General features: G+C 42.2%; 1 protein-coding gene across 1 annotated transcript in view; it reads right to left on the bottom strand.

Annotated features, from left to right (window-relative positions):
• The window catches only part of LOC124018043 (recombining binding protein suppressor of hairless-like), a 35,596-nt gene extending 20,875 nt beyond the window's left edge, over positions 1-14,721 (bottom strand). The window contains exons 1-3 of the mRNA XM_046333305.1: positions 14,691-14,721; positions 13,965-14,003; positions 11,968-12,063 (exon numbers count right to left, since the gene is read on the bottom strand). Coding sequence (XP_046189261.1) covers positions 11,968-12,063; positions 13,965-14,003; positions 14,691-14,710 — 155 coding nt within the window. The 5' untranslated portion in view covers positions 14,711-14,721. The remainder of the gene's footprint in view (positions 1-11,967; positions 12,064-13,964; positions 14,004-14,690) is intronic.
• Positions 14,722-15,773: the final 1,052 nt, after the last annotated feature.

Below are 15,773 nucleotides of genomic sequence, written 5' to 3'. Positions count from 1 at the left end.
ATCAACTACAGACACCATGAACACACACACACTATCAACTACAGAGACACCATGAATACACACACACTATCAACTACAGAGACACCATGAATACACACACACTATCAACTACAGACACCATGAATACACACTATCAACTACAGACACCATGAATACACACACACTATCAACTACAGACACCATGAACACACACACACACACTATCAACTACAGAGACACCATGAATACACACACACTATCAACTACAGACACCATGAATACACACACACTATCAACTACAGACACCATGAACACACACACACTATCAACTACAGAGACACCATGAATACACACACACTATCAACTACAGACACCATGAATACACACACACACACACTATCAACAACAGACACCATGAATACACACACTATCAACTACAGACACCATGAATACACACACTATCAACTACAGAGACACCATGAATACACACACTATCAACTACAGACACCATGAATACACACACTATCAACTACAGACACCATGAACACACACACACTATCAACTACAGAGACACCATGAATACACACACACTATCAACTACAGAGACACCATGAATACACACACACTATCAACTACAGAGACACCATGAATACACACACACTATCAACTACAGACACCATGAATACACACACACACACTATCAACTACAGACACCATGAATACACACACACTATCAACTACAGAGACACCATGAATACACACACTATCAACTACAGAGACACCATGAATACACACACTATCAACTACAGAGACACCATGAATACACACACTATCAACTACAGAGACACCATGAATACATACACTATCAACTACAGAGACACCATGAATACATACACACACACTATCAACTACAGAGACACCATGAATACACACACTATCAACTACAGAGACACCATGAATACATACACACACACTATCAACTACAGAGACACCATGAATACACACACACACACTATCAACTACAGAGACACCATGAATACACACACACACACACTATCAACTACAGAGACACCATGAATACACACACACTATCAACTACAGAGACACCATGAATACATACACACACACTATCAACTACAGAGACACCATGAATACATACACACACACTATCAACTACAGAGACACCATGAATACATACACACACACTATCAACTACAGAGACACCATGAATACATACACACACACTATCAACTACAGAGACACCATGAATACACACACACACACTATCAACTACAGACTCCATGAATACACACACACACACTATCAACTACAGACACCATGAATACACACACACTATCAACTACAGACACCATGAACACACACACTATCAACTACAGAGACACCATGAATACACACACTATCAACTACAGACACCATGAACACACACACACTATCAACTACAGAGACACCATGAATACACACACACTATCAACTACAGAGACACCATGAATACACACACACTATCAACTACAGACACCATGAATACACACTATCAACCACAGACACCATGAATACACACACACTATCAACTACAGACACCATGAACACACACACACACACTATCAACTACAGAGACACCATGAATACACACACACTATCAACTACAGACACCATGAATACACACACACTATCAACTACAGACACCATGAACACACACACACTATCAACTACAGAGACACCATGAATACACACACTATCAACTACAGAGACACCATGAATACACACACACTATCAACTACAGACACCATGAATACACACACACACACTATCAACAACAGACACCATGAATACACACACTATCAACTACAGACACCATGAATACACACACTATCAACTACAGAGACACCATGAATACACACACTATCAACTACAGACACCATGAATACACACACTATCAACTACAGAGACACCATGAATACACACACACTATCAACTACAGAGACACCATGAACACACACACACTATCAACTACAGACACCATGAATACACACACTATCAACTACAGACACCATGAACACACACACACTATCAACTACAGAGACACCATGAATACACACACACTATCAACTACAGAGACACCATGAATACACACACACTATCAACTACAGAGACACCATGAACACACACACTATCAACTACAGACACCATGAATACACACACTATCAACTACAGACACCATGAAGACACACACACTATCAACTACAGAGACACCATGAATACACACACTATCAACTACAGACACCATGAATACACACACACTATCAACTACAGAGACACCATGAATACACACACTATCAACTACAGACACCATGAACACACACACACTATCAACTACAGAGACACCATGAACACACACACTCAACTACAGAGACACCATGAATACACACACTATCAACTACAGACACCATGAACACACACACTCAACTACAGAGACACCATGAATACACACACTATCAACTACAGAGACACCATGAACACACACTCAACTACAGAGACACCATGAACACACACACACACTATCAACTACAGAGACACCATGAATACACACTATCAACTACAGAGACAACATGAATACACACACACTATCAACTACAGACACCATGAACACACACACTATCAACTACAGAGACACCATGAATACACACACACTATACACTACAGAGACACCATGAATACATACACACTATCAACTACAGAGACACCATGAATACACACACTATCAACTACAGACACCATGAATACACACACTATCAACTACAGACACCATGAATACACACACACTATCAACTACAGAGACACCATGAATACACACACACTATCAACTACAGAGACACCATGAACACACACACACACTATCAACTACAGAGACACCGTGAATACACACACACACACACTATCAACTACAGAGACACCATGAACACACACACACACTATCAACTACAGAGACACCATGAACACACACACACTATCAACTACAGAGACACCATGAACACACACACACTATCAACTACAGACACCATGAATACACACACACTATCAACTACAGACACCATGAATACACACACTATCAACTACAGAGACACCATGAATACACACACTATCAACTACAGAGACACCATGAATACACACACTATCAACTACAGACACCATGAATACACACACTATCAACTACAGAGACACCATGAATACATACACTATCAACTACAGACACCATGAATACACACACACTATCAACTACAGAGACACCATGAATACACACACTATCAACTACAGAGACACCATGAATACACACACACACTATCAACTACAGAGACACCATGAATACACACACACACTATCAACTACAGAGACACCATGAATACACACACACACTATCAACTACAGAGACACCATGAATACACACACACTATCAACTACAGAGACACCATGAATACACACACACTATCAACTACAGACACCATGTACACACACACTATCAACTACAGAGACACCATGAATACACACACTATCAACTACAGACACCATGAATACACACACTATCAACTACAGACACCATGAACACACACACTATCAACTACAGAGACACCATGAACACACACACACTATCAACTACAGAGACACCATGAATACACACACACTATCAACTACAGACACCATGAACACACACACTATCAACTACAGAGACACCATGAATACACACACTATCAACTACAGACACCATGAATACACACACTATCAACTACAGACACCATGAATACACACAGACTATCAACTACAGAGACACCATGAATACACACACACTATCAACTACAGAGACACCATGAACACACACACACACTATCAACTACAGAGACACCGTGAATACACACACACACACACTATCAACTACAGAGACACCATGAACACACACACACACTATCAACTACAGAGACACCATGAACACACACACACTATCAACTACAGAGACACCATGAACACACACACACTATCAACTACAGACACCATGAATACACACACACTATCAACTACAGACACCATGAATACACACACACTATCAACTACAGACACCATGAATACACACACTATCAACTACAGAGACACCATGAATACACACACTATCAACTACAGAGACACCATGAATACACACACTATCAACTACAGACACCATGAATACACACACTATCAACTACAGAGACACCATGAATACATACACTATCAACTACAGACACCATGAATACACACACACTATCAACTACAGAGACACCATGAATACACACACTATCAACTACAGACACCATGAATACACACACTATCAACTACAGAGACACCATGAATACACACACACTATCAACTACAGACACCATGTACACACACACTATCAACTACAGAGACACCATGAATACACACACTATCAACTACAGAGACACCATGAACACACACACTATCAACTACAGAGACACCATGAATACACACACACTATCAACTACAGACACCATGAATACACACACACTATCAACTACAGAGACACCATGAATACACACACTATCAACTACAGACACCATGTACACACACACTATCAACTACAGAGACACCATGAATACACACACACTATCAACTACAGAGACACCATGAATACACACACACTATCAACTACAGAGACACCATGAATACATACACACACACTATCAACTACAGAGACACCATGAATACATACACACACACTATCAACTACAGAGACACCATGAATACATACACACACACTATCAACTACAGAGACACCATGAATACATACACACACACTATCAACTACAGAGACACCATGAATACATACACACACACTATCAACTACAGACACCATGAATACACACACACACACTATCAACTACAGACACCATGAATACACACACACTATCAACTACAGACACCATGAACACACACACTATCAACTACAGAGACACCATGAATACACACACTATCAACTACAGACACCATGAACACACACACACTATCAACTACAGAGACACCATGAATACACACACACTATCAACTACAGAGACACCATGAATACACACACACTATCAACTACAGACACCATGAATACACACTCAACTACAGACACCATGAACACACACACACACACTATCAACTACAGAGACACCATGAATACACACACACACACTATCAACTACAGAGACACCATGAATACACACACACTATCAACTACAGACACCATGAACACACACACACTATCAACTACAGACACCATGAACACACACACACTATCAACTACAGAGACACCATGAATACACACACACTATCAACTACAGACACCATGAATACACACACACACACACTATCAACAACAGACACCATGAATACACACACTATCAACTACAGACACCATGAATACACACACTATCAACTACAGAGACACCATGAATACACACACTATCAACTACAGACACCATGAATACACACACTATCAACTACAGACACCATGAACACACACACACTATCAACTACAGAGACACCATGAATACACACACACTATCAACTACAGAGACACCATGAATACACACACACTATCAACTACAGAGACACCATGAATACACACACACTATCAACTACAGACACCATGAATACACACACACACACTATCAACTACAGACACCATGAATACACACACACTATCAACTACAGAGACACCATGAATACACACACTATCAACTACAGAGACACCATGAATACACACACTATCAACTACAGAGACACCATGAATACACACACTATCAACTACAGAGACACCATGAATACATACACTATCAACTACAGAGACACCATGAATACATACACACACACTATCAACTACAGAGACACCATGAATACACACACTATCAACTACAGAGACACCATGAATACATACACACACACTATCAACTACAGAGACACCATGAATACACACACACACTATCAACTACAGAGACACCATGAATACACACACACACACACTATCAACTACAGAGACACCATGAATACACACACACTATCAACTACAGAGACACCATGAATACATACACACACACTATCAACTACAGAGACACCATGAATACATACACACACACTATCAACTACAGAGACACCATGAATACATACACACACACTATCAACTACAGAGACACCATGAATACATACACACACACTATCAACTACAGAGACACCATGAATACACACACACACACTATCAACTACAGACTCCATGAATACACACACACACACTATCAACTACAGACACCATGAATACACACACACTATCAACTACAGACACCATGAACACACACACTATCAACTACAGAGACACCATGAATACACACACTATCAACTACAGACACCATGAACACACACACACTATCAACTACAGAGACACCATGAATACACACACACTATCAACTACAGAGACACCATGAATACACACACACTATCAACTACAGACACCATGAATACACACTATCAACCACAGACACCATGAATACACACACACTATCAACTACAGACACCATGAACACACACACACACACTATCAACTACAGAGACACCATGAATACACACACACTATCAACTACAGACACCATGAATACACACACACTATCAACTACAGACACCATGAACACACACACACTATCAACTACAGAGACACCATGAATACACACACTATCAACTACAGAGACACCATGAATACACACACACTATCAACTACAGACACCATGAATACACACACACACACTATCAACAACAGACACCATGAATACACACACTATCAACTACAGACACCATGAATACACACACTATCAACTACAGAGACACCATGAATACACACACTATCAACTACAGACACCATGAATACACACACTATCAACTACAGAGACACCATGAATACACACACACTATCAACTACAGAGACACCATGAATACACACACTATCAACTACAGAGACACCATGAATACACACACTATCAACTACAGAGACACCATGAATACATACACTATCAACTACAGAGACACCATGAATACATACACACACACTATCAACTACAGAGACACCATGAATACACACACTATCAACTACAGAGACACCATGAATACATACACACACACTATCAACTACAGAGACACCATGAATACACACACACACTATCAACTACAGAGACACCATGAATACACACACACACACACTATCAACTACAGAGACACCATGAATACACACACACTATCAACTACAGAGACACCATGAATACATACACACACACTATCAACTACAGAGACACCATGAATACATACACACACACTATCAACTACAGAGACACCATGAATACATACACACACACTATCAACTACAGAGACACCATGAATACATACACACACACTATCAACTACAGAGACACCATGAATACACACACACACACTATCAACTACAGACTCCATGAATACACACACACACACTATCAACTACAGACACCATGAATACACACACACTATCAACTACAGACACCATGAACACACACACTATCAACTACAGAGACACCATGAATACACACACTATCAACTACAGACACCATGAACACACACACACTATCAACTACAGAGACACCATGAATACACACACACTATCAACTACAGAGACACCATGAATACACACACACTATCAACTACAGACACCATGAATACACACTATCAACCACAGACACCATGAATACACACACACTATCAACTACAGACACCATGAACACACACACACACACTATCAACTACAGAGACACCATGAATACACACACACTATCAACTACAGACACCATGAATACACACACACTATCAACTACAGACACCATGAACACACACACACTATCAACTACAGAGACACCATGAATACACACACTATCAACTACAGAGACACCATGAATACACACACACTATCAACTACAGACACCATGAATACACACACACACACTATCAACAACAGACACCATGAATACATACACACACACTATCAACTACAGAGACACCATGAATACATACACACACACTATCAACTACAGAGACACCATGAATACATACACACACACTATCAACTACAGAGACACCATGAATACATACACACACACTATCAACTACAGAGACACCATGAATACACACACACACACTATCAACTACAGACACCATGAATACACACACTATCAACTACAGAGACACCATGAATACACACACTATCAACTACAGACACCATGAATACACACACTATCAACTACAGAGACACCATGAATACACACACACTATCAACTACAGAGACACCATGAACACACACACACTATCAACTACAGACACCATGAATACACACACTATCAACTACAGACACCATGAACACACACACACTATCAACTACAGAGACACCATGAATACACACACACTATCAACTACAGAGACACCATGAATACACACACACTATCAACTACAGAGACACCATGAACACACACACTATCAACTACAGACACCATGAATACACACACTATCAACTACAGACACCATGAAGACACACACACTATCAACTACAGAGACACCATGAATACACACACTATCAACTACAGACACCATGAATACACACACACTATCAACTACAGAGACACCATGAATACACACACTATCAACTACAGACACCATGAACACACACACACTATCAACTACAGAGACACCATGAACACACACACTCAACTACAGAGACACCATGAATACACACACTATCAACTACAGACACCATGAACACACACACTCAACTACAGAGACACCATGAATACACACACTATCAACTACAGAGACACCATGAACACACACTCAACTACAGAGACACCATGAACACACACACACACTATCAACTACAGAGACACCATGAATACACACTATCAACTACAGAGACAACATGAATACACACACACTATCAACTACAGACACCATGAACACACACACTATCAACTACAGAGACACCATGAATACACACACACTATACACTACAGAGACACCATGAATACATACACACTATCAACTACAGAGACACCATGAATACACACACTATCAACTACAGACACCATGAATACACACACTATCAACTACAGACACCATGAATACACACACACTATCAACTACAGAGACACCATGAATACACACACACTATCAACTACAGAGACACCATGAACACACACACACACTATCAACTACAGAGACACCGTGAATACACACACACACTATCAACTACAGAGACACCATGAACACACACACACACTATCAACTACAGAGACACCATGAACACACACACACTATCAACTACAGAGACACCATGAACACACACACTATCAACTACAGACACCATGAATACACACACACTATCAACTACAGACACCATGAATACACACACTATCAACTACAGAGACACCATGAATACACACACTATCAACTACAGAGACACCATGAATACACACACTATCAACTACAGACACCATGAATACACACACTATCAACTACAGAGACACCATGAATACATACACTATCAACTACAGACACCATGAATACACACACACTATCAACTACAGAGACACCATGAATACACACACTATCAACTACAGAGACACCATGAATACACACACACACTATCAACTACAGAGACACCATGAATACACACACACACTATCAACTACAGAGACACCATGAATACACACACACACTATCAACTACAGAGACACCATGAATACACACACACTATCAACTACAGAGACACCATGAATACACACACACTATCAACTACAGACACCATGTACACACACACTATCAACTACAGAGACACCATGAATACACACACTATCAACTACAGACACCATGAATACACACACTATCAACTACAGACACCATGAACACACACACTATCAACTACAGAGACACCATGAACACACACACACTATCAACTACAGAGACACCATGAATACACACACACTATCAACTACAGACACCATGAACACACACACTATCAACTACAGAGACACCATGAATACACACACTATCAACTACAGACACCATGAATACACACACTATCAACTACAGACACCATGAATACACACAGACTATCAACTACAGAGACACCATGAATACACACACACTATCAACTACAGAGACACCATGAACACACACACACACTATCAACTACAGAGACACCGTGAATACACACACACACACACTATCAACTACAGAGACACCATGAACACACACACACACTATCAACTACAGAGACACCATGAACACACACACACTATCAACTACAGAGACACCATGAACACACACACACTATCAACTACAGACACCATGAATACACACACACTATCAACTACAGACACCATGAATACACACACACTATCAACTACAGACACCATGAATACACACACTATCAACTACAGAGACACCATGAATACACACACTATCAACTACAGAGACACCATGAATACACACACTATCAACTACAGACACCATGAATACACACACTATCAACTACAGAGACACCATGAATACATACACTATCAACTACAGACACCATGAATACACACACACTATCAACTACAGAGACACCATGAATACACACACTATCAACTACAGACACCATGAATACACACACTATCAACTACAGACACCATGAATACACACACTATCAACTACAGACACCATGAATACACACACACACTATCAACTACAGAGACACCATGAATACACACACACACTATCAACTACAGAGACACCATGAATACACACACACTATCAACTACAGAGACACCATGAATACACACACACTATCAACTACAGACACCATGTACACACACACTATCAACTACAGAGACACCATGAATACACACACTATCAACTACAGAGACACCATGAACACACACACTATCAACTACAGAGACACCATGAATACACACACACTATCAACTACAGACACCATGAATACACACACACTATCAACTACAGAGACACCATGAATACACACACTATCAACTACAGACACCATGTACACACACACTATCAACTACAGAGACACCATGAATACACACACACTATCAACTACAGACACCATGTACACACACACTATCAACTACAGAGACACCATGAATACACACACTATCAACTACAGACACCATGAATACACACACTATCAACTACAGACACCATGAACACACACACTATCAACTACAGACACCATGAATACACACACACTATCAACTACAGAGACACCATGAATACACACACACTATCAACTACAGAGACACCATGAATACACACACACTATCAACTACAGAGACACCATGAATACACACACTATCAACTACAGAGACACCATGAATACCGTTCTCTCTCTCATACAGAGACACCATGAATACTGTTTTCTCTCTCTCTCATACAGAGAGACCATGAATACCCTGCTCTCTCTCTCATACAGAGACTCCATGAATTACCGCTCTCTCTCTCACACAGAGACACCATGAATACCGTTCTCTCTCTCTCATACAGAGACACCATGAATACCGTTCTCTCTCTCATACAGAGACACCATGAATACTGTTCTCCCTCTCATACAGAGACACCATGAATACCGTTCTGTCTCTCATACAGAGACTCCATGAATACCGTTCTCTCTCACACAGAGACACCATGAATACCGTTCTCTCTCACACAGAGACACCATGAATACCGTTCTGTCTCTCATACAGACACCATGAATACCGTTCTCCCTCTCATACAGAGACACCATGAATACCGTTCTCTCTCTCATACAGAGACGCCATCAATACCGTTCTCCCTCTCATACAGAGACACCATGAATACCGTTCTCTCTCTCGTACAGACCTCTTCTCGTTGCCGTAAGACTTCTGTGCCACTTTAGCGTGTAGTATGAGTAAGGTCTGGTCTCCCCTCTCCTTCAGGTAGTTTCTCATGGCCTCTCTATAGGGGGAAAAACAACGTTCAGACAAAATTTATTGAACACAATCAAACAAGAACGTTCTGTCGACAACTTCAGAGGCACCGGGGTACAGAACCACCGGGGTACAGAGCTACATAGATTCACCGGGTACAGAACCACACAGAGGCACCGGGATACAGAACCACACAGAGGCAGGTAGCCTAGTGGTTAGAGGAGGCAGGTAGCCTAGTGGTTAGAGGAGGCAGGTAGCCTAGTGGTTAGAGGAGGCAGGTAGCCTAGTGGTTAGAGGAGGCAGGTAGCCTAGTGGTTAGAGGAGGCAGGTAGCCTAGTGGTTAGAGGAGGCAGGTAGCCTGGTGGTTAGAGGAGGCAGGTAGCCTGGTGGTTAGAGGAGGCAGGTAGCCTGGTGGTTAGAGGAGGCAGGTAGCCTGGTGGTTAGAGGAGGCAGGTAGCCTGGTGGTTAGAGGAGGCAGGTAGCCTGGTGGTTAGAGGAGGCAGGTAGCCTAGTGGTTAGAGGAGGCAGGTAGCCTAGTGGTTAGAGGAGGCAGGTAGCCTTAGTGGTTAGAGGAGGCAGGTAGCCTTAGTGGTTAGAGGAGGCAGGTAGCCTTAGTGGTTAGAGGAGGCAGGTAGCCTTAGTGGTTAGAGGAGGCAGGTAGCCTTAGTGGTTAGAGGAGGCAGGTAGCCTTAGTGGTTAGAGGAGGCAGGTAGCCTAGTGGTTAGAGGAGGCAGGTAGCCTTAGTGGTTAGAGGAGGCAGGTAGCCTTAGTGGTTAGAGGAGGCAGGTAGCCTTAGTGGTTAGAGGAGGCAGGTAGCCTTAGTGGTTAGAGGAGGCAGGTAGCCTTAGTGGTTAGAGGAGGCAGGTAGCCTTAGTGGTTAGAGGAGGCAGGTAGCCTTAGTGGTTAGAGGAGGCAGGTAGCCTTAGTGGTTAGAGGAGGCAGGTAGCCTTAGTGGTTAGAGGAGGCAGGTAGCCTTAGTGGTTAGAGGAGGCAGGTAGCCTTAGTGGTTAGAGGAGGCAGGTAGCCTTAGTGGTTAGAGGAGGCAGGTAGCCTTAGTGGTTAGAGGAGGCAGGTAGCCTTAGTGGTTAGAGGAGGCAGGTAGCCTTAGTGGTTAGAGGAGGCAGGTAGCCTTAGTGGTTAGAGGAGGCAGGTAGCCTTAGTGGTTAGAGGAGGCAGGTAGCCTTAGTGGTTAGAGGAGGCAGGTAGCCTTAGTGGTTAGAGGAGGCAGGTAGCCTTAGTGGTTAGAGGAGGCAGGTAGCCTTAGTGGTTAGAGGAGGCAGGTAGCCTTAGTGGTTAGAGGAGGCAGGTAGCCTTAGTGGTTAGAGGAGGCAGGTAGCCTTAGTGGTTAGAGGAGGCAGGTAGCCTTAGTGGTTAGAGGAGGCAGGTAGCCTTAGTGGTTAGAGGAGGCAGGTAGCCTTAGTGGTTAGAGGAGGCAGGTAGCCTTAGTGGTTAGAGGAGGCAGGTAGCCTTAGTGGTTAGAGGAGGCAGGTAGCCTTAGTGGTTAGAGGAGGCAGGTAGCCTAGTGGTTAGAGGAGGCAGGTAGCCTAGTGGTTAGAGCGTTGGGCCAGTAACCAAAAGGTTGCTAGATCGAATCCCAGAGCTGACAAGGTAAAAAAGTTCTGTGCTTCTGCCCCTGAACAAGGCAGTTAACCCCCGTAGGCCGTCATTGTAAATGAGAACATATTCATAACTGACTTGCCCGGTTAAATAAAATAAATAAATGCTCTTAGACACTTGAGTTGCAGTATGAATGGTGTGTAATATAGAAACGGGTGTAAAATAAATCTGATGGCAAAGTGGAAGAAATGAATGTGGATAAGTGGCTCTACACCTTAGTAATATAAACGCTGTGAAGGTGGAAGCTAGACGTTTCTCACGTTTAAATGAGACCGACGAGTTATGAAACGTGTGGTGGGAACGTTTCCTTACCTCGTCAGGCGCTGCGGTGGAGCTTGCTCACCAAACTTCCTGTTGAAGAAAACAAAACGAGGTACTTTTCTATCAGCTCCACGTTATACTAGATAAAGTTTAATTATAAAGTTGTCACAATTCTAGCAAACACCATGACTATTAACAGGTGAGTGTTACCATGAAGAAAAACACAGTATATTTGAATTATGCTGCAGGTGGCATATAATATAATAATAATAATAATAATAGTGAACGATTCAAATCAGTGAAGTTAAAATCTAACTTTGTTGCCAGTTTTTTTTGTCGGACAAATACGACTTAATACTGTCTTTGTTACTTTACATGATTAGTAAAAAATGAAATAGGCAACATTGAACAAATATAAAAACATTGTTTAATTGAACTCAGCAAATCCATAATGACTAGGTGATCTGGACATAAAATGTAGCTAAAATAAATAAAATAGTTAGATATATTATTACTGGCGGATAAAAAGAGGTAGTTAGTTGGCTAGCTTTTCGTTGTGGCTAGCTAACACCGCACTTAACATTGACACAAAAGTAGCAATAAGTGCGCGACGCCAATTTAATAAAGCACTTTCAAAGCTATCTAACAAAAACGAGTGTAACAAAGTGGTTAGGAAACTCAAGTTTACCCCCAAAAAAACAAAGAAAGTTAACTTTTTAAACGGTTCTTTCCTTTCATATTGTTTTTTTTTTTGTTGCTCTGAATTTCAACACTTACCCCGTCACAACGGGCGCCATTTTCCACTGGAACTTCTACAACAATCGCGAGATCCCAACAATCGCGAGATCTCAAATCCATTCCCACCGCCGCTGGGACGAACAGAAGAACGGGAACAGATATAAACGAGAGTAGGAAAAAAAAAAAAGGGAGAGGAGAGGCGGACAGAGGGCAGACGCCACAATAGCCGTGGGAAAGTTGCGAAATCGCGCGAGAATAGAAAAACTCTCACAATAGACAAGAATGGGGTTGGACTTGGTCTATCGCGAGATTATGCTCGTTTTTTTTTTCTCCCACAAGGTGAAACTGTAACTCCATTCCCACGCTTTTATAACCCATAAACTACAGTAGAGTGGTTGCTTTAGGAGTGAAGTTACACCTCACAGCATAATTGTAGCCTAAACTGTAGATTAAAATGTTATTCACAAAGTTCATGCTCTACAACATCCGCAGAGTACGACCCTGCCTCACACAGGAAGCGGCGCAGGTCCTAATCCAGGCACTTGTCATCTCCCGTCTGGATTACTGCAACTCGCTGTTGGCTGGGCTCCCTGCCTGTGCCATTAAACCCCTTCAACTCATCCAGAACGCCGCAGCCCGTCTGGTGTTCAACCTTCCCAAGTTCTCTCACGTCACCCCGCTCCTCCGTTCTCTCCACTGGCTTCCAGTTGAAGCTCGCATCCGCTACAAGACCATGGTGCTTGCCTACGGAGCTGTGAGGGGAACGGCACCTCAGTACCTCCAGGCTCTGATCAGGCCCTACACCCAAACAAGGGCACTGCGTTCATCCACCTCTGGCCTGCTCGCCTCCCTACCACTGAGGAAGTACAGCTCCCGCTCAGCCCAGTCAAAACTGTTCGCTGCCCTGGCCCCCCAATGGTGGAACAAACTCCCTCACGACGCCAGGACAGCGGAGTCAATCACCACCTTCCGGAGACACCTGAAACCCCACCTCTTTAAGGAATACCTAGGATAGGTTAAGTAATCCCTCTCACCCCACCCCCCCTAAGTTTTAGATGCACTATTGTAAGTGACTGTCCCACTGGATGTCATAAGGTGATTGCACCAATTTGTAAGTCGCTC

Source organism: Oncorhynchus gorbuscha, unplaced genomic scaffold (genome assembly GCF_021184085.1).
Source record: "Oncorhynchus gorbuscha isolate QuinsamMale2020 ecotype Even-year unplaced genomic scaffold, OgorEven_v1.0 Un_scaffold_383, whole genome shotgun sequence".
Taxonomy (NCBI): Eukaryota; Metazoa; Chordata; class Actinopteri; order Salmoniformes; family Salmonidae; genus Oncorhynchus; species Oncorhynchus gorbuscha.
This window is presented reverse-complemented; position numbering and strand designations above follow the sequence as displayed.